General features: G+C 38.1%; 1 protein-coding gene across 2 annotated transcripts in view; it reads right to left on the bottom strand.

Moving 5' to 3' along the window:
- LOC129733864 (kinesin-like protein Klp98A) overlaps positions 1–22,256 on the bottom strand; it is a 60,417-nt gene extending 38,161 nt beyond the window's left edge. For both annotated transcript variants that reach the window (XM_055695428.1, XM_055695429.1), the window contains exon 1: positions 21,358–22,256. In XM_055695428.1, coding sequence (XP_055551403.1) covers positions 21,358–21,404 — 47 coding nt within the window. In that variant the 5' untranslated portion in view covers positions 21,405–22,256. The remainder of the gene's footprint in view (positions 1–21,357) is intronic.
- Positions 22,257–23,828: the final 1,572 nt, after the last annotated feature.

Here is a 23,828-nt window from a genome sequence, read left to right as displayed (position 1 = left end):
ACCTAATCATCACGAACGCTTGCATGCGTTGTTAGTGTCCAATGGCATAGAATCAATTTTTTGGGTACCTTATTGATGTCTGTGTTAGGGAAGCAAGACGTTGATAAACTTACTAAAAACACTGAGTTTTGTATGTTTCTCTGATACATAATAAGAAATATTTTTGATTGGGCTGGAACATTGAATGGGCTTCCTATGGGCTGAAGATGTCATTTTGTGCCGTTGGTATTTTTTTATAACGACTAATTTGTGAAAAGATTGATAATTATATTTTTAAACGGTTAAAATATAAATATAAATCTCAAAAACCTCACTTTTTAGGCACCTATTTTTTTCTACGAAAACTACACAATGTTAGCTAAACATTGATAGTCAACCGAATTTAGAGATATAAGAAAATTAGAATTTTAGAAAAAAAAACAACAGAATTATTTGTTTCAATTATTTACAGCGTATATTTCTTTGGGAGGACAAAATTATTATCTCCAACTTCGCTGACGACACTATACCTATCAAACAAGCCGTATCAGAGACTGTTTGAAAATAAGCAAAAGAGCAATGGCTAAAACAGGGTCAACCAATAACGTCAAAAAATAGTTCTAGCATATGAATTTTGCTTGGTCGGTATAGTGTCTTCGGCGAAGTTGTAGACAAGGATGGGAAAAATCGTTCACGTGATAATTAATCAGTAGTCCAAACTGATTCCCTATCGCTTTCGATAATTTCAAAAGAATATGTGGTAAAAAATTTTCATTAGCGATTACATTGATTTGTTTGTTTCGTTTCGCGCTTTCGATTTTTTTCACACGTGTCACATGGTACAACAGGCGCAAACTAAGAAGCTAATTTGCTTCATTTGAAACAATTAAGCAAGAATGAAAGCTGGATGTTCTATGGGGTGTTGTCTTCTGGAAATAGGAATTAAGATACTCTGGTATTGTGGCCGAAGCGCATCAGGCAGATTTCCAGAAAGCATGTATCAAATATATTACATGCAAGCTTTCATGTAATATACAGGGTGATAAAAAAGTCCGGTCACACAGGAAAATCTCAATATTTAAAAGAATGAGAAGAAAATCTGAATCTGGTTTTCATAGCTTTATTCAGTAACTCATAAAGATACTTCACAGACGATATCTCGGAATTACACCACCTTTCTCTGAGCGAACCAGCTTCAGACGTCTCGGAAAGTCGTCGCAAGCGGCGCGCACGTGCTCCATCGCCATCTCATCCAAGATTTTCGTGATAACTCGCTTGAATTGCTCCAAATTTGTTATTTTATAGCCGTTCAGCTTCGACATCTTGTATCCCCGCATGAAATAATCCAGTGGATTAAGATCCGGAGACAACGGAGGCCATTCATTCTTCGAAATGAAATCGGTCAAGTTTTCCTCACACCACGCCTGAACAACCTTTGCGGTGTGGGATGGGGCGCCATCTTGCTGGAAGCAGTAGTAATCGACTTCAAATAATAGTTCAGCTTGGGAACCATTCAAATATTACATAACGCGGAATTTGGCAATTTTCAATACCCACCCACCCCCCTGTAACGCAATTTTACATGTTTGCCACATGCAATATAACGCTCCGCTAAATACCCCCCACCCCCTAGAGCGTTATGTATTATTTGAATGATCCCTTGAGGCAGAACATTTTTATTCAAAACCGTGTCCAGGTAGTACGCTGCGTTGATTTTGACCCCTTTATTGATAAAAATAAGAGACACTTTTCCTCTCTTGCAAATGGCTCCCCAAACCATCACTGACGTCTTATTTTGGAACCAGGAAACGTTCAGCTTGTCCACAGGAGCTTGCTGGAGGCTCACACTCCAAACTCGATCATTTTGGCGATTGACTGTTTGCTCCAAAACGAACAGCTTCTCGTCCGAAAAAATAATCTCGTCATCTGCGCGCCAACCGAGCAACTCCCGCGACCGTTGGTACCTCTTGTCCTTTGTAGCTTTGGTAACCCCATGAACCACCTGTTTTTTGTACGGTGTAAGTTTTAAATCCTTGCGCAGAAGCAGGCGGATTGATTCTCGGTTCATTTTAAGGTTCTCGGCCAGCTTCCTTGCAGATTGGGCGGGATTACGGCGAATCCGGTCTCGTATAATCATTTTCAGCCTTGGAGTTCTCACAGACCTTGGTCGTCCAGATCGTGCCTTGTCCTCGGTGCCTCCGGTCTCTAGGTACCGGTTTATGGTCCAGTACACGAATTTCCGATTGATTCCGAGCGGTTTTAGGTGTTTGAGTATGTGTCCGGGTTTGTACCCTTTCACATATTCAGCGATAACAGCTGCTCTTAACTCTGCCATGGCTCACAACTCAATGTAACGAACACAGAAACGAAACTCTGCCACTTTGGGCAGCAAAGTTATCCCTTTCATTTGACATATAGATGGCACCAGAGAGATGCAACGTGTAGGCTACAGGCGACCCCAAAAAAGTGTGACCGGACTTTTTTGTCACCGTGTAGAGTGGTGAACGGCTTCGCAGTGTTTTTTTTTTGGCAGGTTCCTGCATAAGATCGCTGTAGAAAACCTGCCGTAGAAAACCACTAACGAAGCCGTGCGCTACCCTTCATGAAGAACATGCAATGCAAGATTGAGATTATTTTTAAATTTTTCACAACTCCGGCTGAAAGGAAGATTTTTGTTATCATGTCTCCGTGGTGATTGATGGAACCAAACAATGCTGCGCGTGGTATTCACTCATTACGAAATCAAACGATGAGTATTTTTTGTCAAAAAACGCAATGCTATGCGAATAACGCGCGAAAATCATCTACCATTTAAATTCAATGTCAGCGAAGTTTGAAAAGCAGGTATATTTTTTTATTAATGAAGAAAGTTAACGCTTTTAAACGATGGACTCAATTCTCAATCAAGACTTGTTTAAAGGAGCAGCTTGCTACCTATATTAGCGATCGTTCAGCTGAATTCTACAACCGCAAATACTAATTATTGCAGAGTTGAGGATTGATTTTTTGACACCAAACCCTCGCTCTTATTTATTCTATTAACGGAATGCTTAATTATTCCGAATTTTCTACTTCGTAATGAGGCCTAATTAGGAGTATTTTTATGTAACTTTTTACACTACCAGTCGGTGCCTATAGTTGTTTGTTGTTCAATTTCGCTTTCATTGCAACAATGAGTACCTAAAACGTAATATATAATCAACGCTTGTTTCCTTCTGATTCATCTAGATGAAAGGTATGTGCACATATTATGACTTTAATCTGTCATGTCAATCAATCTCTGCTTTTTCTTTAAGTTCACCCGGACGTTCGTTCATGAATATAAATGTAATAACGCAAGAACTGGGCTCTTATGTCGTTTGCTTTTAATGCCAAAAAAACTCACTTTATATCGCAGCATCATTACAACCGTCTACCCTTATTCGTAAGTGGATCACAATCGGCACCGCCGAGCGAGCAAAACTTATCAGTAATCCAAGTGTTGCTACAAAACACCTTCGGGCGGGGCGGCGGCCGGCGGCAGCCTGCTGATGGTCGGTTGTTTATCGAATCAACAGTTGTTACTGTTGGTCAATACCGAATCTACAAAAGAGAAAACGTTTCACCGAACGGTGAGCCATTTTGAGAGGTGAAGATTTTCGTTTGTTTTCCTTTTTGTGTCGGCATTTTTCCTCACTCTTGGTTGATTGTACAGCGGCCGCCCCCCGTTGATTGCATCAAAGTGGCAAATTGCGTGTAACGGTTGAGGGGATTTTGTTTTTTAATCTTAGCTAATGATTTTTGCTTTTTTAAGTATCAAAATTATTTCGAACTGCAATACCAGTCACATCGGTTTGTGTCAGCATAATACGGGAAAACTATATTTTTATATATACCTATTACACCCGGTGAAAGCAATCGTTTTGTCCAATCCAAGCTTTTTCTTTTCTTTATTCATAGTTCTGCTGGCTATGTCATTGCCATAAACTTCAATTTCGTAGCTGGTTTGCTTTGTGTGATTACGTCGTCATTTCCGTGTGTCCCACAGACTAAACAAGCTGAATATAGTTGCTCATTGTACAGAAAGGCCTCTCCGGTGTGGGTCGATGACTCATACGTGGTTGTCAGATCAGCTGCAGTGCTGTGGGGGTGGTTGTTTCACTGACCGAGGCACACTTTGGCGATTCGACCAAGTCGAAGTAGTATGTGTAGAATATCTAATTTAGTTATACAGTACAGGACAAAGAGTAGTACGCATCTTGTGAAAATATCTCGTCGTGGTTGCATCTTCACGATTGATCTCATCTAATTATGTTGCACAGAGAAACACATGAATATTTTCCTAAATCTGACTATTCGCTACAATTTAGTAGTTCCCTTATAGCGACATAATTTGGAAAAATATATGTTCTTGATAATTTACCGTTCCTCTTGCCAACACCGCGTCACAATCACAATTCCCTGAAGAGGCTCCTAAAGCTGATCCTCTGATTAGTTTTATTATAAGTAGGACTTATGGTTTGTCAAGAAAAAGAATTCTTATTGAAACCTTGTGTTCCAGCCAATATCGCGCCCTGAAGAGATTACACGTTACTCAGCCCAGTTTTTTTATAAGTGGAACTTATTTTTGTTAGGAGAAAAGTTAACGGGGGTACGATAGAAATCAGTTTGATGGAAAGGTATGTGGTGGAGGGCCTGAGAATGAACCCATGTTAAAGTCTTTTGACAACCAAATGGCCTGCTTCTACTTAGATTCGAACCCACGACCAGTCGCTTATCAAAACGGACTATGTAACCTTTTTGAAATCATCATAATTCAATTTATTATCTACGTGCTGATCTGTAACTGTGTGTTATGCTGTGCGTTTCTTCCATTTCTAAATTTTCCTCAAGATAAATTGATACAAATTACGAATTCATTTATTTCAACATTCAACATATTTGGCAAAAGCGAACGAGGTCATCAACATTGGGCAATTTGACTAGTGTAACGGTTTCGTAAATGATTTTGTAATAAAGGAAAACCAATCGCTGCAATGGTACGGCAGTCGTTTGCCAATCACCGGCGTTCAATATCATGACGTGTAAATCATCAACTTGCAGCGGACCCAGCTTAATCAGCAGTGCAAACATTTGCCTCTGGCGGAAAAAAAAATAAATAAATATGAAGCTACCAAACAGTTAGTCTAGAGTATAGACTGTTCCGAAAATTATAAATACATCTTCTTTCTTGAATAAAACAAAAAATACAGGATTTTTCGGGTCATTTTATTCTGAAATATAGATAATAAGTGTTTTCTTTCCAGTTTCAATTCAAGTTGGGATTATTTTTCGTAGGATACGCGAGTTCTCTAACTTTTCTCTTAACACTACTCATAAGCGTTTGCACAGTGTGTTCCCCGACCATTTTTACCACTTTAAGCCAATCGTTTTTAAATTTTTCAACATTGTCCGCTGGTTTGACATATTTCCTCAGCTTTGCCTTGGTCAAAGCCCAAAAAGTTTCAATAGGGCGAATTGGCAGTTTGGAGGATTCATCTCCTTTGGGACACATGTGACATTATTTGTTTTATACCACCCTAGTGCATCCTTAGAGTAATGGCAAGAAGCAAGATCGGGTCAAAAGATTGGAGGATTGTTATGCTGCTTAACCATGGGTAACAACCTTTTCTGCAAACACTCTTTCACGTAAATTTTACCATTCAATGTGTCATTCGTAATGAATGGACGAGATATTTTCCCACATTCACAAATGGCCTGCCAAACCATTACCTTCTTGCCGAATTTTTCGGTGTAAATGGCTTTCACTGGTCCAGAGACATCCTTTCCCTTCGGTGATGTATAAAATTGCGGTCCTGGCAGAGTCTTATAGTCCAGTTTTATGTAGGTTTCGTCATCCATGATAACACACCCCATTTTTTTGGTCAGAAGTTTGTCATAAAGCTTCAGAGCTCTCAGTTTCACAGATTCAGCTTGTTTTGGATTTCGTTTTGGCTGCTTCTGCTTCCGACGGGTCTGCAGACCCATTCTTCCCTTGGCACGCATAACGTTACTCGCCGAGGTTCCAAGCTTTCTCGTCACATCTCGTACTGATACTGAAGGATGCCGCTTGTAGTATTCCTTAACCTTTTTGTCCGTTGTGGGATCAACAGGCCCGGATTTTCTACCACGTCTTGGGGCATCAGTAAATGTGCACTCTTCACAATACTTCCGCAATGCGGTTTGAACTGCTCCGACACTTATAGGGGAACAACGGGCAACACGGACAGGGCGGGCAAGATGAACCGTTGCTCATTTCTATATATAACCCTTAAAAATTAACACAAATCAATCATGCCAGTTACATACCAATAGGACTCTGGGAGTTTCGAGATATTATGTATAATGAAACAATAGTTAGTTATTTGAGAAATAATCAAAATAAGCTCACCCTCAACAGCAAAGCAATGTGATGTAGTTTTTGCCGTGTCAAATTCAAGCTTCTGCTGCGGTAAAACATCAGAAAAATATAGTTCTCAATGACATTGGAATAATTAAGCATATTTGAAACATGTGGGTTAAAATAGTTTAGTGAAATTATGATTTTTTTGGAAATCACATCGATCCAAAAAATTGTTTGCCTCTTGGGCAAGACGGTCAGTTATTGTGTGGGCAAAATACGCAGTCTGAGAAAACGACGATAGCACCATTTATTATTATTTTTTTCAGCATTCTTAGCATGCGAGATGAAACCTAAAGTCAATAACTCTCATTTGAAATAAAAATCATCATTAGAAACGTTGTTTAAACCTGTAAATATACTACATGTAAATGATGTGAATGATTCCATCGGCGCAGCGGACGGTAAGCTTTAAACACGTGCTTTTTTGCGCAGCGCGTCGTCCCGTATAGGAAAGAAATTTGCTATAGTCGTTCATAGGTGCGTCATACCAGCACAGCCGGTCCGTTTCATATGCACGTTGTGAAATAGTGGTTTTTCGAGACTGTTTTTATTTCAGTGAAAACTAATATAAAATCACTCTTAAAAGGAAAGGTTTGCATAATTTAATAAAAAGCACTAGTCAATGTCGAATATTATGAATATCGTTGGTTGAAATGTTGTGTTCTGAGCAGAATAATGAATGATTTCCTTAGGGTGACCGTCTTGCCCGTTGTTCCCCTACCTTCTTCTCTGGCTAATTTTCTTATAGAAAGACCACTCACGGTGCCCCATTTGTGCACAATTCGCTTTCTTCGCTCGGGAGAAAGGCCACGCATTTTCAAAATTTCGCACTAAATGTTAGAAAAAATGACAGCATCTGTTTCTTTTGGATGTAAACAACAGGACGCAGCCAACGTTTGGTTGAATACTGCACGTTATTTGAAATGACGGTTGATCGTAAGTGTATTTATAATTATCGGAACGGTCTATAAATGTTCGTACGCTATAATGAGATGATGTTTTTGTATTTGTTTGCTTAAGGATCTTCAGGTTTCGTGCCGGTGGAGAGGTTAATGTTGATTGTTTTGTATACGTTTTGATTCGTGTTAGCGATAATCAGCAGAAAAGTTTGGACTCGCTTGAAAGTCGGACGCTCAAAGTAAAAAGTACATATTTAGTATACTTTTTGATTACAGTCTCATGAACAAAAAAAAAAGATATAATAAAAAGTAACCAATTCTTTAATATAAATTTTATTTCCTGTGTAAAATATACAAATGTTTTTCGATTTCAATATTTTTTTTCTGATACTTCGGGTGGCTCTCAAGGTAGCATTATCCATCACACATGACTTTTTTGTCAAGAGTAGCTTTTCAAAAGAGCGTGTTGGAAGATGAAATTTATTTCTTGACGTAGAATTAGAAGTGCAAGGCTCCATCATGACAGAAAAATGTGGAGATTACGTAAGATTTTAGATAGAATGATACCAGCCAGGTTTGAAAAATCTATATTGAGCGTCTTAGTGGAGTGATTTATAAAATCAGAAAAAATGAATTATAAGTTTCCGTCTAACGGAAACTTATAATTCTTTTTTTTTCTGATTTCCAACCAAATTTCTTTTGTGTGCAAAAAGGTTATTACGTCAATTGCCCATAAATTACCGTAAACTTCCTATATCACAGAAATTTGCATGAAAATGACCCTCTCTAACCTCTCAATGATCATTTCTTTGAAAAAGCTGGCAATGGCCTGTAGATCGATACAGCTTGAGCTTTAGCTTAACCGACTGCACATTTCGTAGTGGCTTCTCTGTCATGGATTTGAGTGAAGTTGCGTAAAGTACAGGGTGGGCACACATTTTACATTTTCGAGTTCCCGACTTTTTCCCGCATGATTGCAAGAAATTCCCGATTGTCAAAAACGGTAACTAGGGTATGTTCTATCGACGATTGAACGTTAATTTTTGAACCTTAAATTGGAAGTAATAGCGTATATCATTTCTACCGAATTTGCCATTCTACACAAACAGTTGATTAGTTACATAAAATGCAACTTTGGCCTCTCCATGGTAAACAGGTTAAATATAATTTTTGCGATTTTCTCAAATTTGCAAATCTCTCTTAAGCAGTCAATAGTCGTGTTAGCTATTTTGTGCATTCATTATGTTTGTCTATCTGTCTTCTAAAATATGATATAAGCACCGTTTCTATTCAACGCATAACAACCTATTAGGGAAACAACAACAAACAAAACAGCACTTTGCGTACAAATTTTATTTCCGTTGTTAAAATCGTCGGAAAAAGTCATGGGAAGTTAAGGATGAACATGAAACTACTTAACCTAAGAGTAAAAAATATTTTGATTGAGTTGATTATTTAGGGAACAAAACTTGTGGCATGGATTTGCGTTTTTTTTTTCTCGAATTAAAGATAATGTTATTTTACGTTCAGGAAAAATACTGAGATTTAACTGTATTTCGTTTATCACGCGTTACATAGATTCAAAACTTTTCAGAAGTGAATTCACATCTTTTTCGACATTTTGATTTGCTAGTCAATTAAAGTTGCATCTCTCTGGTCATCTGCCAACATCTTCAACTTGTTTGCATCCAGCGCTCAAAATGGTCAAGCTGATAAAAAAATGGTATTGGGGACTAACATTTCGGAATAAGTAATTTCAAAACTTAAAAAAATAACCTGGGAATCAGAAAAAAAAACTTAAATTATTATTTTTCAAATTAAAAGTCTTTTACTGCACGAATATATCTTGCAGAAACCGTTAAAAAAGAAACAAATTTATTTTTAATTTTTTTAAATTTTCAAGAAAAAAAAAGTTTCATGAAATTTTCCCAAATCCTTTTTATTAGAATTTTTTTAAAAGAATTTTTAGTTTTTATTCCTCCATGATCTTCAATGTTCAGTTTACATTATGCGGTTTTTAAAAAATATAATAATATTTTCCAAAAATCAGCACCTTGAAACGTTTAATTTAGAATATTTTTAATACTCAACAACTTTGCCGAAAACATCGCACCAATCAAACAAATCGTTCTGGTTTCGAATAAAAAATCTTTAGAAATTTTAACTTCTTCCGTGTTCAAATAATCAACGTTGAAACATTTGGCAACTTAGAATTCAAAAAATTAGCTACCATCTACAGCTTTGCCGGAAACATCACACCAATCAAGCTAATTACACAGTGCAACAATTTTTTTGCCTTGGCTCCTATGTATGATTTTTTGATGAAGTTTGATGCGAATATAAATTTCCCTGAGTTTGAACATTTTTCAACTTAAGGGGCAACAATGGCGCCATTTTGAATTTTTGAGAAACCAGTAATTTTTGTGGTTTTTTCGACGCCATTTTGTTTTAAGGCCAAATATCAAATTCTAAGAGTTTGTCCACAATATTATGAAATAAACAGATCTTAAATTATGAAAAAAACAGATCTTAAATCGGAAAACTAAGCTCAAAACGGTGATTCTACGAAACCGGTTTTGGCATAGTTTTAGTATATTTCACAAAGCGAAATAATATCAACTATTTCTGAGTATTAATGGAAATTCGCTAATATCTTAAAGTGGTAGTCAAATTATATCTTATTTTGAGTAAAAAAGTCTCAGAAATCGAATGGTAGGTGTCTGATCAACGTAAAATGTCAGCAAAATGTCGATTTTGCCCCAATTCCCCTACAATACTAAAATAGGTTTATCTGCTGCCATTTTACGAAGATCAGACACCTACCATTCGATTTCTGAGACTTTTTTACTCAAAATAAGATATAATTTGACTACCACTTCAAGATATTAGCGAATTACCATTAATGCTCAAAAACAATCGATATTATTTTGCTTTGTAAAAAATATACTAAAACTATGCCAAACCCGGTTTCGTAGAATCACCGTTTTGAGCTCAGTTTTTGTCCGATTTAAGATCTGTTTTTTTCAAAGGATGGGTAAAAGGATGCTAATATGTGGACAAACTCTTAGAATTTGGATATTTGGCCTCAAAACAAAATGGCGTCGAAAAAACGTCAAACTCGGGGAAATTCAGTTTTGCATGAAAATACATAAACAAATTATATATAGAAGCCAAGGCAGAAAAATAGTCAATTTTTGTTGCACTGTGTTATTTTTGCTTTTAGAATATTCAAAGTATTTTTGTTTATTAGCCACAGATTTAGCAGCCAACTGTTTAGTGCACGGGGCGAATGCAGGGCTAGCGCTACGATCCTGCAGACACTAACAGTCTCTCTCGAGCCGAGACATGAACCTACGACGACTGACTAGTTAGCATCGTACTTGCAAAACAAAAAGCATGTAAAAAGTCGTATGCAGCAACAAATAAAATAACGATTATGCTGTTTTATAAGAACATTTTTGATTGTGTTTACATCAAAAATAGTTTTTTTTACAGTCAAATTTTGTAATTTACAGAAAAAATATGAATTTGAAATATGTACATAAATTAGTTTTTGAAAAAAATCCAAAATAATGTTTGCTCTATTTTGTGGTAAGTTTGTAATGTTTTTTCAATTAACTGCTTCGCATAGCAAGTTCGTCCCAAACCCAAAATTTCACCAGCATTGAGTTTCTAAGCGGAAATGGTAGCTAGTTTCGCTAGGGTTCACCGAATATTTCTTCAAAAAGACTAGTTGAAATAAAAAATCTATTTGAAAAAATTGAGAATCAGAGCTGTGTGCCACTTATTTTATCCTCAATTTGTTTATTCTAATAACTACTAATAACTAGTAATGTTAATAAGATTGTACAGTGGAACTTATTTTGCATTGCTCTTAGAAAATGAAACAGTTTCTATTGTACATATGAGAATTTATGATTGATTCTCTCACTAAAATGTTTTCTCGATAAACTGGCAACTTCTATTCCCAGAATCCGGTCCGGTTTTCGACCCCGGTTTCAATTCGCTTTACCATCTTGAGAAGTCCTACAGAGTTCATTCAATTTTTGGAGATAACACCAGATTTCGACGTTTTATGCTATTCTAAACATTTGGTGTCAAAATTTATTTCATTTGAAAAGCAGGACCGATAAAAGTAGTCAGCTGGTCAGCGGGTCAAAAAAAGTAAGTTTAGTGACTTTTTGGTTAAAAAATTGACTACTGAAGAAAAATGGGATCAACTTGCACTTTCAACTTCTTCATCATTTGTAATTGCATCATACACAAAACTTTGAAAGAATCTTGGTAACAAAATCCCGCTTAAATAAAAAAATTCCCGACTTTTTCCCGCATTTTTCCCGATGTAATTCAATTCCCGACTTTTTCCCGCATTTCCCCTTTTTTCCGATTGAGTGGCCACCCTGAAAGTATCACGTAGATGGCAAAACTGTTTTGTATAGATCGATAACAGCGCCGGCTACATAGTGACTGTCACTTAGAGAAGGAAAGGGAGGGAGTGTAAAAATCGTTGTTGTCGGAAGCCTTCGCATCTTCAAGACTGTGACGGAAAGAAAGGAAAGTTTGTGTTATAATGTCACCGTAGGAAAGCGACGAATGTTTTATATTTTGAACTCCACCTACTATGCTTATTGCTTTGTTTTCCGAGCCACGTAACCGCTACCAAATATCGGAAATTTTCATTTCCTGGAAAACTGTGTTTGGAAGGTTCAAAGTGGAAGTGGGAGGGAAGACTGAAATTAACTTATACTCAAATAGTCCCCTTTTTATCGATTGACCTAATTCTAAATACTAAGATTCTAACCCATCACTATCCAATTATCAAAGCGGCTTGTGACTACGCAGCACCATACTGGCAATCTTGGTGTATTTTATAAAATGTTTGTCATTCTATTATCTGCATGACTCCGCTTTTTCATATAACTTCGCATCACAGCTGACTTTGAAATATAGAGTACAGAAAATTCATCTTCATTCTTGTTTTAGACACGTCAGCAAGTGGTACCATCTCGGTATAATGTTTTGCATTTCCCAGATATTTTTCAGTAGTATATTCCTAGTTATGATCAATCGCAAATTAAATGATTGTTTTTCTAATAACATTTTAGGCCTTTTTTAATTATTAGTCAGGATAAACGGTGTGACTTTTTCGCAAATAATAAACATGGTGTTTTGACCTATAAACTACGGGGGACGGTTCCACAATCTATATCGTATTATAATCCACTGCCGAGTTATTCTATTGCTCATCCCTAACTACACACACTGCTGTGCAAGCGTTATTTATAGACTGAAAGGAATGTCTCATCACACACAGAAGAGTCAACTGATGCTGATAACTCTTATAGGCCTGTGTGGTCGAGATCAAACTCAGTCTGAGTCGTGCTTGCCGTTGCAAGTGCGACACACAACGGAAGGGGCTCCGTAGGGCTAAAAAATATATATGCTATAGCTTTGTAAGGAAAAGTCCTAGCGATGTAAGGTCTTCAACACTTTTTTGGCAACACTTCCTACCTGTGAAAGTAAACAGAAAACGCAGTGCAGTTTCTCAGCTTTTTCCAGTAGAAATCATCAAAATTCGGCCTAGAAGTAGTGACAGTGATAAAGTTTTAGACTCACAGTACACGAAAAAAGTGAAGTTTGAGTGATTTGGAAGTGAAAATTGGAAAAAAAATAAATAAAAACAAAAATGTCCAACTTGTCGGAAAAATTAGAAATTGGTGAAATCGAAGACGAATTGAAGCAACTAGAAGGTTACTCATCAGAGGAGGTTTCCTCGTGCTCGTCGTCTATCCTTAATTCCCCGATGCAAGTGGAATCTGGTGATGGAGAGGATAATCCTTGTGAGAATCCAACGCACAGTGCGGGAATTCAACAGGTTGAACACCAATCCGCTCCAACTGGAATAAATAAAGGGCAAACCAGGGACGAAGAGGCGTACAAAACCCGAGATGGATGGAGAGGACCAAATTACCTGAATGGAGCCGGGAAAAAAATGGTGAAAAAATTAGTTCTACAGGGGTACAATGTAAATGAAGCCCGAGAACTAGTTAGGAACCGTTCAACGGAATCCCAAACAGGAAGGGTTCAATCAGAAAACGCTAAAAGACCGAGACCGCTCGATACATCCAACAGCAGTGATGGTAACCCTATTCCGAAAAAGAAAAGGGATTACCAACGCTCAAATGCTAGCCGTTTCTCGGTTAATACAAGGTTGGAGGCAATAAGGACAGGAGCAGCGGGGACTTCAAAAGAACCAGCTGCCAGAACTAATTGTCCTCCAACCTATAGCGAAACCCTAGAACTACCCTAGAAATGAACTCTCCACAACAAACTTAGAACTGATAGAGCAGTCAATCCTGGAGAAGGTTATGGAACACAGGAGAGAGAAAATGAAGCCGAAATTTGTAAACCTAAAGTTTAAATCGGGCTTTATGGTTATTGGATGCCAGGACAAATATACAGCGGACTGGCTCAAAATAATCACACCGACTCTTAAACCTTGGGAAACAGCTGAACTGATGGTGGTTGATGAGAAAAACATCCCAAAACCGGAAGTCATCTCCGTATTTTTTTCCGAAAAGCGCGGTAAATGATAACAAAACGATTCTTGGTCTTATAGAAAGCCAGAACGAAATCAACACTGACGCCTGGAGGATCCTAAAGCGGAATACAATAAAAGAACACGCTCAGCTAGTACTGTCAGTGGACGATGCTTCTATGCGTAAGTTTGCTGATTGGGGACTAAAGCTGAACTTTAAGTTTGGGCAAATCTTCGTCAAGAGGGTTGGTGTCAACCATTGGCTTAGAAAAGAAGTGCCCGGACGCGAAGTAAAAACAGCATCTGAAGCATCGCATCAGCATCGAGGAGATATAAGACGGGAAAAAGATAAACCCAGACTGGAAAAGAGAGGCGAGCCTGAAGCGGACAAATCAGAGACGCAGTTGGGTAGACCCAGCCCGCCCGAAAAATCACGTAACAGTGAGGATAAGGAGGAAAGGGATCGTCAATCTGACCTGGGGAATCGAAGAAAATCCCAAGAATCCGAACATGAATCTTCACCATGCGAGAGGAGCTACTGGGATCCTCGGCCAAAGATTCACCAGAGAAAATATAAACGTGGACCTTATACAAGAGCCATGGGCCAGTAAAAATAAAATACTTGGGATCCCTAGTAATAACGGTAAGCTAATCTTTGACGATGCGCAGCCTCTTCCTAGGGCAGCCATTCTGGTAAGTGCTTTGACTAACGTCACTCCAATTACAGAATTTATCAGCAGAGACTTGGCAACCATACAAATAGAAGTTCCTACGGCTAGAGGAAGAGCGGAGCTCATCATCGCCTCGGCGTACTTTCCCGGGGAACAAGAAGAAGCCCCTCCAACGGAAGTGAAGGAACTTATCAACTACTGCAAACAGAACAATAAACAGTTCGTAATAGGATGTGATGCGAACTCTCATCACACAGTTTGGGGTAGTACAAATATAAACAAAAGGGGTGAGTGCCTTTTAGAATATATACTAACAAATAACATAGATATATGCAACCAAGGTAATAACCCCACCTTTATAAATGCTATACGTGAGGAAGTCCTGGATATAACTTTGTCCAGCAACAAACTTTCAGACGATATAAAGAATTGGCATGTGTCTGATGATATCTCACTATCAGATCACAGGCAAATTCTTTTCGATTACTGTACAGGAGAAATCTTGCAAGAAACCTATAGAGACCCCAGGAAAACCAACTGGGATCTCTACAACAGTAAACTGTTGATCGACAAACATATCTTTGAAAGAGAAATTGAAACCAAACATGAGCTGGAAACCTGCTCTAATTTAATCACAAGTAAGATAATTAGTGCATACTACGAAAGTTGTCCTACCGAGACGCGAGTGTCAAATAAAGACTCACCTTGGTGGAATAAGACCCTAGAAGGACTTAGAAAGTCGTCTAGGAAACTATTAAATAAAGCGAAACTAACAGGTAATTGGGAACTGTATAGAACATCACTAACAAAATACAACAAGGAAATAAGAAAATCCAGAAGGAACAGTTGGAAATTAATGTGTGAACGTATTGAAAACACATCCACTGCAGCCAGGTTGCAAAAAGCCCTGTCTAAAGAACAATCCAACGGTTTAGGCAGATTGAGAAAAACTGACGGTACTTACACCACTGATTCTCAGGAAACACTGGAAATTATGATGGAAAATCATATCCCAGGATCATATTCGGACACTGATGAAGTGCAGGATCAAACTCTAGACTCTTTTCAACCATACAAGTCTCCGGGAATGGATGGAATACAGCCAGTTATGCTCCAAAAGAGCAAGCAACTGTTTATTCCAATTATTACGAAGATGTGTAAGGTGAGCCTAATATTAAATTACATTTAATTTAATTTATTTTTAATTTTTAATTTGAAATTTTAATTTACATTCCATCTAGTTGGAGACAAACTAGAGTTATTTTCATACCAAAAGACGGAAAACGAAATAGGACAATTCCGAAAGCGTTTAGGCCAATTAGTTTAACTTCCATCTTTTTGAAAACTATGGAAAAGTTAATCGACTACTATATTAAAACAGTATATATTAAATCCAATCCATTAAGCAAATTTCAATTTTCAATTACAAAACCAACGTATCAACCACTGACGCGCTACATATGTTAGTGGGAAAAATCGAAAAATCCATCCATTCCAAGGAAATTTCCCTGGCAGCCTTTCTTGATATTGAAGGAGCATTTGACAATGCGTCTCACAACTCAATGAAAATGGCAATGGAAAGGCATGGCATAGACAGGAACACAATAAATTGGATTCATGCCATGCTAATAACTCGCGAAATAACAGCTAAACTCGGTGGGACGTCCCTAACAAGAAAAACTACGAAAGGATGCCCTCAAGGAGGGATATTATCTCTCTGTTATGGTCATTAATCGTAGACGATCTTTTTCGGAGCCTATCGGAAAACGGCTTCGAAGTGATAGGTTTTGCAGACGACGTAGTGATTTCAGTTATGGGGAAGCACGACTGCGTTATTTCTGATAGAATGCAAACTGCACTTAATCTCACAGCTCAATGGTGTAGACGAGAGGGGTTGGTGTAAATCCATCCAAAACAACTATTGTTCCTTTCACTCGAAAAAGGAAATACATTATTCCTGAATTGCGATTGGAAGGCACCGATATAATGCTTTCCACTGAAGTCAAATACAGTGCTTTTTTGCTTTTATCAACAGTCGTTTTTATCACTACTCGCCAAATTCACGCTCGATTTTCTCACGGTTTTTTTTCGTTTTTATCACGCTTTTTTTTAAAAAACTTTAAATCAAGAATAAAGTACTTCCAGTTGTAGAAAATGCATTCGGAACATCATTTTCACTTGTGTCTTGTGTCCTTGCATGTATATAGTTTTATGAACTCAATTTGTTTGATCAATTTTCTGAGGCAACTAAGTGTCATATCTGTTACAAAAAATTTGTGTCATAATTTTGAGCAAAATGAACCGTGAAATACGTATTTCATTGACTTTGAAGCAAAAGTTACGTATTATTAGAGCAGTTGAGAAAAAAGATCTGGTAACAACTCAAATAGCCCTACAGTTTGGTCCTCATAGAGCGTGGACTTAAAAAATATAAAATCTAGCGGTTCCACAATTTTACATAAACAAGCATTATACTCTGCTAGCTATGCTAAAGAATGGGCAGTACAAGTCATATTGATATTTCATGTATAATAACCGGGATAAAGTTTACAAAAATGCAACGGAGAAAAATATCATAAACTAACCTTTTCTTGTTTATTTATTTTTATCTTGAACTTATATCCCCTCCAACCAAGAAAGTGCATCATTTCACTCAAAATATCATAAATTTCAATTGAATCCAACACAACAAATTAAATTTTTATCATTTCGCTAAATTCACGGTTTCGACAAATTCACGGTAAAAATTTCTTTGACCGTGATAAAATCGAAAAAGCACTGTATTTGGGAATCATACTTGACCAGAAACTAAACTGGAACACTCAAATAGAACAAACTATTACCAAGGCCATAAACGCCCTATGGGTATGCAGCAGAGCCATTGGAATAAGCCTGGAGTCTCAAACCCAGCATGATACACTGGATATATAAAACAATAATCATACCTACGCCTCGTTGGTTTGGTGGCCCAAAACCACTGAAACATCCACTCAAGCTAAGCTAGGTAAAATCCAAAGATTGGCCTGTGCATCGATTTGTGGAGCTATGAGAAGCACTCCATCAAAAGCCCTAGATGCAATACTTCACCTTCTTCCACTTCATCAGGTGGTTCAACTAGAAACGGAAAAAAGTGCTCTAAGGCTAGATCGACAGTGCAACCTAAAAGAAGGAGATCTAACAGGACACCTGAGAATACTGAAAGATTTCCAAATAAATAATCTAATAAAAAGTAAGGAGGATTGGCTGGAGAGGAAACCAAATTTCGGAATTCCTTACAGAACAGTAGAGATAGAACGAGAAAGATGGCAACAAGGTGGACCCACAATTCGGGATGGTTCACTTTGCTTCTACACAGACGGTTCTAAAATGAATGGTTCTGCGGGTGCGGGATTCACAGGACCAGGAATTAATAAAAAAATTTCCCATGGGACACTGGCCAACAGTATTCCAGGCGGAAATCTGGAAAGAATTATCGACACGCAAATATTTGCATTTTCTGTGATAGTCAGGCAGCACTTAAAGCCCTGAATTCTCTTTTCTGCCACTCTAAACTAGTGTGGGAATGCATCCTGTCACACCGAAAGTAAGCTACGAAAAACCAGGTGAACTTATACTGGGTTCCTGGTCATTGTGGAATCGAAGGAAACGAGAAGGCCGACTTACTAGCCAGACAAGGGTCATCTACTAACTTTGTTGGCCCAGAACCTTTCTGTGGAATCTCCCCGAGCGCTCTGAAAGCTGAACTCGGTGAATGGGAAAAAGCGACCATCAAAGCAAACTGGGATGTCATAAGTGGATTACGACAATCGAAAAGATTCATAGAACCAAATCGCGAGAAGAGCCTCGTGCTGCTCAGATTAAATAAGAAAGACTTGAGGACATTCACAGGTCTTATTACAGGGCACTGTCCGAGTAAGTATCACCTCAAGAAGATAGGCAAACTTGATGATGATAAATGTCGCCTGTGTGGCATCGAAAGCGAAACTTCAGAACATCTACTCTGCGAATGCCGAGTATTAATACAACGCAGATTGCGTATCTTCGGTAAGGGACACATAGAACCTACCGAAATTTGGAGGGAAAGACCTGGTGAGGTAATAAACTTCATACGAAATGCGTTGCCCAACTGGGATAAATTTGCAATGTAGCAAGGACATCAACTCGCCAAATAGTGACGTACCTGCTTGTACGCACTTAGAGTAAGGTGAAGCATACCACAATAGATCTAACAATGGTCGCAGTGGTTCAGTCTTCTGCAAGGGAAAAAAAAGGTCTTCAACAAAAACGCGTTTTATATGCCCCAATGTTTCTTTAGAACAACGTTTTCTCGTAAAATGTATCTAACAAAAGTTAAGTACAAAAAACTAACTTTTAAGTAACTTCTACATAAAGTGCTCTGTAACTCTGTTCCCAATGAAGACAGAAATTTTGTTTGTTCAGCAAAGTTTCATATTTTTGCAAGTCCCAAAACTGTTCCAAATAAATCATGCCTCTATCTCTTAACGCGAAAAAGTTAGTATTTTTAATATATGAAAACCTACTGACATCATGATTTCACATGCCCCTTTTGGCTTATACGTTCTTGAAGTTACCGAAAAAATAAGCTAAAATAAGATATAACTTTACAAGGAAAAGTCCTAAAGATGCATAGTCTTTGGCAAAAATATGTGTTTTGTGTGCCCCCAATAATTTTGCATTCACACTTAACAAATGTTAAGTACTTAACTTAACAAATGTTAAGTACAAAAAACTAAATTTTAAGTAAGTTTGATATAATGTACTTTTTAACTTCGTACCTAATGAAGATGGGATTTTAATTTGTTCAACAAAGTTTCATATTTTTGAATCTTCTATAACTTCCCTGACTAAACCATTCCTCTATCTCTCAAGACAGAAAAGTTAGTTTTTTCATTTTTAATATTTGTGACAATTTTCGATTATGCGGGACATTTATGCAATGCAAACAATTGAAACACACTATTAAGCTAGGATAAATGTGAAAGGCGCTATGGAATTAAGTTCTGCTTTTCGCCTTATTGGACCACTGTAATTGGTATTTACCGTAGAGTAGCGGAAGAGGCCTCTCAAGAGAGAAACTGCGGGAATTGGATTAGTCATAGGTTTTTTCCCCGGTTTTTCAGATTCATGTTCAAATTCCCAGTTTTTCCCTTGGTTTCTCGAACCAAGAAAACCATCATCTTCTTTTAAGTTATTTTTGTAAAAAAAAAAATGATATTAACAAGCCAGTCGACGGATGTTCGAATCTCGGCCGGGAATTCGGCCGAATAAGAAAATAGGAGCGTAGCACTAGCTCGGTAATTGTCCTGTACACTAATGTTTGGACACAGTGTCGAATAAAACTGAAGGTCTGATTCTAAGACGAATCCTGAGCTTTACTTGCTTCAAATTGCTTTTTTTTTGCAATGTAAATAATAACTCAAGATGAAACAAATACAATATCAAGTTTATTCCCCACGAAAACCTTGTGGAACAGAAAGGGTTAAGGGTGTTAAACTGCTACATTAAAGAACATACCATAACCAGCCTAAACACTGTTTCAAACGGAGCCGTAATTGATCCAACTCTGGTGAGTGTAGCAAACAAAGAACACTAAAACAAAACTCGTTTATTTAACGTTTTAGCGATTTTATTTATCGGTCATGTTACGGGGGAACGGGCATCTAAATCCCTTTAAATTTTATGAAGACACGGCTGTTATGTGGTGGTTTGTCGTTCATAAAAAAGCGCAATTATGTTCACACTGAACATACATACACACACACATTTCATTTGTGCCGAACGTGCACTTCAAATGGCAATTTCGCTACGGTCATGTGGAGTGACTCTTAAACTCGCGAGATTGGCAAAGTGAGTTTCGCAAACCAATTTCTATACCTAGGTAGATTCGCACGTGCCACTCTACCGTCTCTAGTGAAGTCTAATGCATGTTTTGACCTCTATCGTGGCTCGTAGCCATATGGCTAAATTTTCGGCTCCGAATGCGGCTGGTTTTCCCTCTTCGGCCCAGCTGGGCGCGAGCATTTTTGGCTGGGGAAAAATCTGCACCAACAAACCGAGTTCCTGCAGCAACTGGCAGCTACAGTACAGTCGTCAGGCTGCACGGTCCGCTGGGTTTCGCCTGTGCACAAACCATTAAAAGTATGTAAAATCTACTACAGCTAGTTGTATGTTGTGGTGGTTCCTATGTACTGAAAGGCATGCTTGATTGTAAGCAGCTTCAGAAAGCCTGTTCAAGGTACGCTGATTGAAAATGAAACTTTTTTGCGATTAAGAACTCGTCTGCGCTTTGACGGAGGGTGCAATAGAAAGGCGGAATATGAGAGTAGTTCAAAGGATAGCCTTCAATTTTTTTTTCTAACAGAAACGAAACATTATACAAATGGACTTTTTTCATGTCTAGACAGGATGGATCGAAAAACATTAGTAATGGATTGGAGCCTCTCAGCAGTTGGTTGTCAAGAACTTTCACATGTTTGGATGTTACGGTATTACTCTTCACAGTATGTGCAGTCCTGTGACTATTATTTAAATTCGAAAACAACCTTCGATCGATTAGTTTGTTTCCAATTGCATACAGTCCTCACACGCTATTGCTTGTTTAAACGTAAATCCAAGGACAGCTAGACGTAAGTTAACTTAGAAAACCAGTAGATCAGATGTTTGTTTGCAAGATGCCGCCGTTTTGAACGGTGAGTCGGCAACATCGTAGGCGAACAATACAACAAACAATCAGCACTTGTAACTTGTATGTATTAAAATATATAAGACTAATTTTCCACACTGTTTTTTGACCATAAATGTTAAAGTTGAATTGCAATCATAACTTACCTCTGGTTGAAGGGTCGCACTCGAACAGCTACCTTTAGTGATGCCATTTTGATTCCGGTATTCTATCCAAGGCGTATTATAGATTCGGATAGCTTTTTGTGGTCATCAGCAGGCGTTATAACAGAGTAACATTCTCCCAGTATATAAAATCATTTCCATGAGCGTCGCTCAACTGCTGCTGTGATTGGAAAGCACCCAATTTCTCACGATCTAGCATATAACATGCATTCCACGTATTTTAAGCACAAATAATAGCAATTAAATCTATTATCACTTTTTTCCACTCCGCTCCGTGATAACTTTGCACAATAATTCAGTAGAGCACTAACTTTATACAACACCCAGAAAGCACGCACACATACCACCGACAATAACTATTCATGTCATTCTTCAATGCTATTTTTTCATTGCTTTCGCCACTATTTTGGGTCGAGCCTTTATTTATGATAGCTGCCAATGAATGCGATGAGCAAAACCATCGTTTTCTTCATACATTGACCATTGTGATGATTTTTAACACTCGTGAAAATGACCGGAGCGCTCCTTGAACACTCATTGCTCGATGCCTCCTACTTAGTGATCATTAGTTTTGTAGATTTTCGGCTTCTTCATAGACATGGATCAAACATTTTCTTTTATTTTTCAATACAATGACGATTAGCACAAAACAACACAACAAATCAAGATTGAAGACCTCTGCACAAAGTAAACATAAAAATAATCACATACTATTGAAAAAACACTTGAGCGGACTTCATTTCAAATGTTTTGATGTATTATTGTTTGTCGAGCATCAATGTCAAACAATTAAATAAAACTAAGAGCACTTTTTTCCGTCCAATACCCGTGCCGAATGTACGCGACGCACAACCGAACCGTTCAAGATCTCATCGCGTAATGAATGCTCTGCCATTAGTACCATTATCGAACAAATACAAAAACATAAAAGATGCGACGGAGAATGACAGTTACGTCAGTTCATCTGACAGCAATTTTAACGAAACTGCCAGCATGTTTATACTGCATCTCTCTCGCTCGCCAACAGCTGTTGGCTTACACGGTTATCCGTTGGAAACAACAACAACATCGTATTGGTGCGATCGATAACGACGAGTAAATCCTTGATATCTGGGGAAAATGTGCTGCCTCCGTTGGCCACCGTCTCTTTTTTTGTTCCGATTTATGTTTTTGACGTTTTAACGACAGTTCAACTGATTTCAACGTTTTCAACGTAAAAGCCCAAACACACACATGGCGTGACGAGGCCTCCCTAAAAAAATTAACAGTACCTTCTTGAAACCTTCCAATGTGCCTTCTAGCTTCTGCCACCTTCCACTCGTCTAAACGAAAAGCGCAATCGCACCGACTTGAGCTCTGCCGTGTGCACACCTTTTTGCCGTCATGCCTTCCAATATAGGGGAGGATTGTACAAAACGCACCAGTTAAGCATTTGCGCGATTTACAGCGCTTCAAATCGTTTCAAAGCGACATTGAACGTGTAGGATGTTTGTAGGATCTATTTATTGTATGTTTATGACGAAGTTTATTATATAATACTCGATTTCTGTCTTTTTTGGTAAAAATTACCATTGCCGCCGAACAAGCCCGTGACCAAAACGCACCACAACAAAGGTCAGTATGCTCCAAAGCAGTAGGCTAATATGCCACTAGCAAGAATCAGCACGCGAAGTGAGAAGCGCTTGAAGTCTCGAAAGTAAAATCAGAAAAAAAGGAACATGCTTTAAGTTGTCAAGCAATCTCCTGCAAGCTCTTCATAGTGCATTCTGCCCCAATTTTAATTTTGATTGTTTTGAGGCAAAAGTTGATGAAAGTTAGCGTAATAATTTGAAATACTCATAGTATTATAAACTCCAAAAGTGTAGAGGTTAGGGGAACCATAGTTTTTTGTATTATTTATAAGTCAGTTAATCATAAAAGCTTAAATAAAATTCATGTTGGACAGAGCCACAGCCAATTGCACAGTTTTTTGAGTATTTTAGTCATTATGGCACACTTTTTTATATGAGAACTGTAGAGAAACTGGGTTTTTATGAGAAAAGTGAAGAATTTCGTCATAAAAAGCCACGTGTGTGAGTATTTTGGAGAATTAATAGCATGGGCCATCTTACCCAACTGGTGCGTCTTGTACGGTTCTCCCCTATGTTTATTTATGTGTGTTGGAAGAAAAAATAAAACAACACACTTCTCGAATCACCAGCAGGCAGAAAATAATACGACACGGCGTTGCCAGCGCCTTCGCCAATAGAAGGCGATACAATGCCGTGTGAAAGGCACGATGCGTCTACATGAAAGGCAGTCAAGTACGCAGTAAAAGGAGGCGGACGACCGCCTTCTTTGCTAGAAAACGAAGTAGAAAGGTTGAGAAGGCGTCCCAGTAGGAGGCGTGATTACGCCTTCTAGTTTGTATGGAGAAGTTGTTATTTCGCCGTGTGTGTATTCGGGCCTTGAGA

Source organism: Wyeomyia smithii, chromosome 1, assembly GCF_029784165.1.
Source record: "Wyeomyia smithii strain HCP4-BCI-WySm-NY-G18 chromosome 1, ASM2978416v1, whole genome shotgun sequence".
Lineage (NCBI taxonomy): Eukaryota > Metazoa > Arthropoda > Insecta > Diptera > Culicidae > Wyeomyia > Wyeomyia smithii.
The sequence above is the reverse complement of the archived record's forward strand: the minus strand, read 5'-3'. Positions and strand labels throughout refer to the sequence as shown.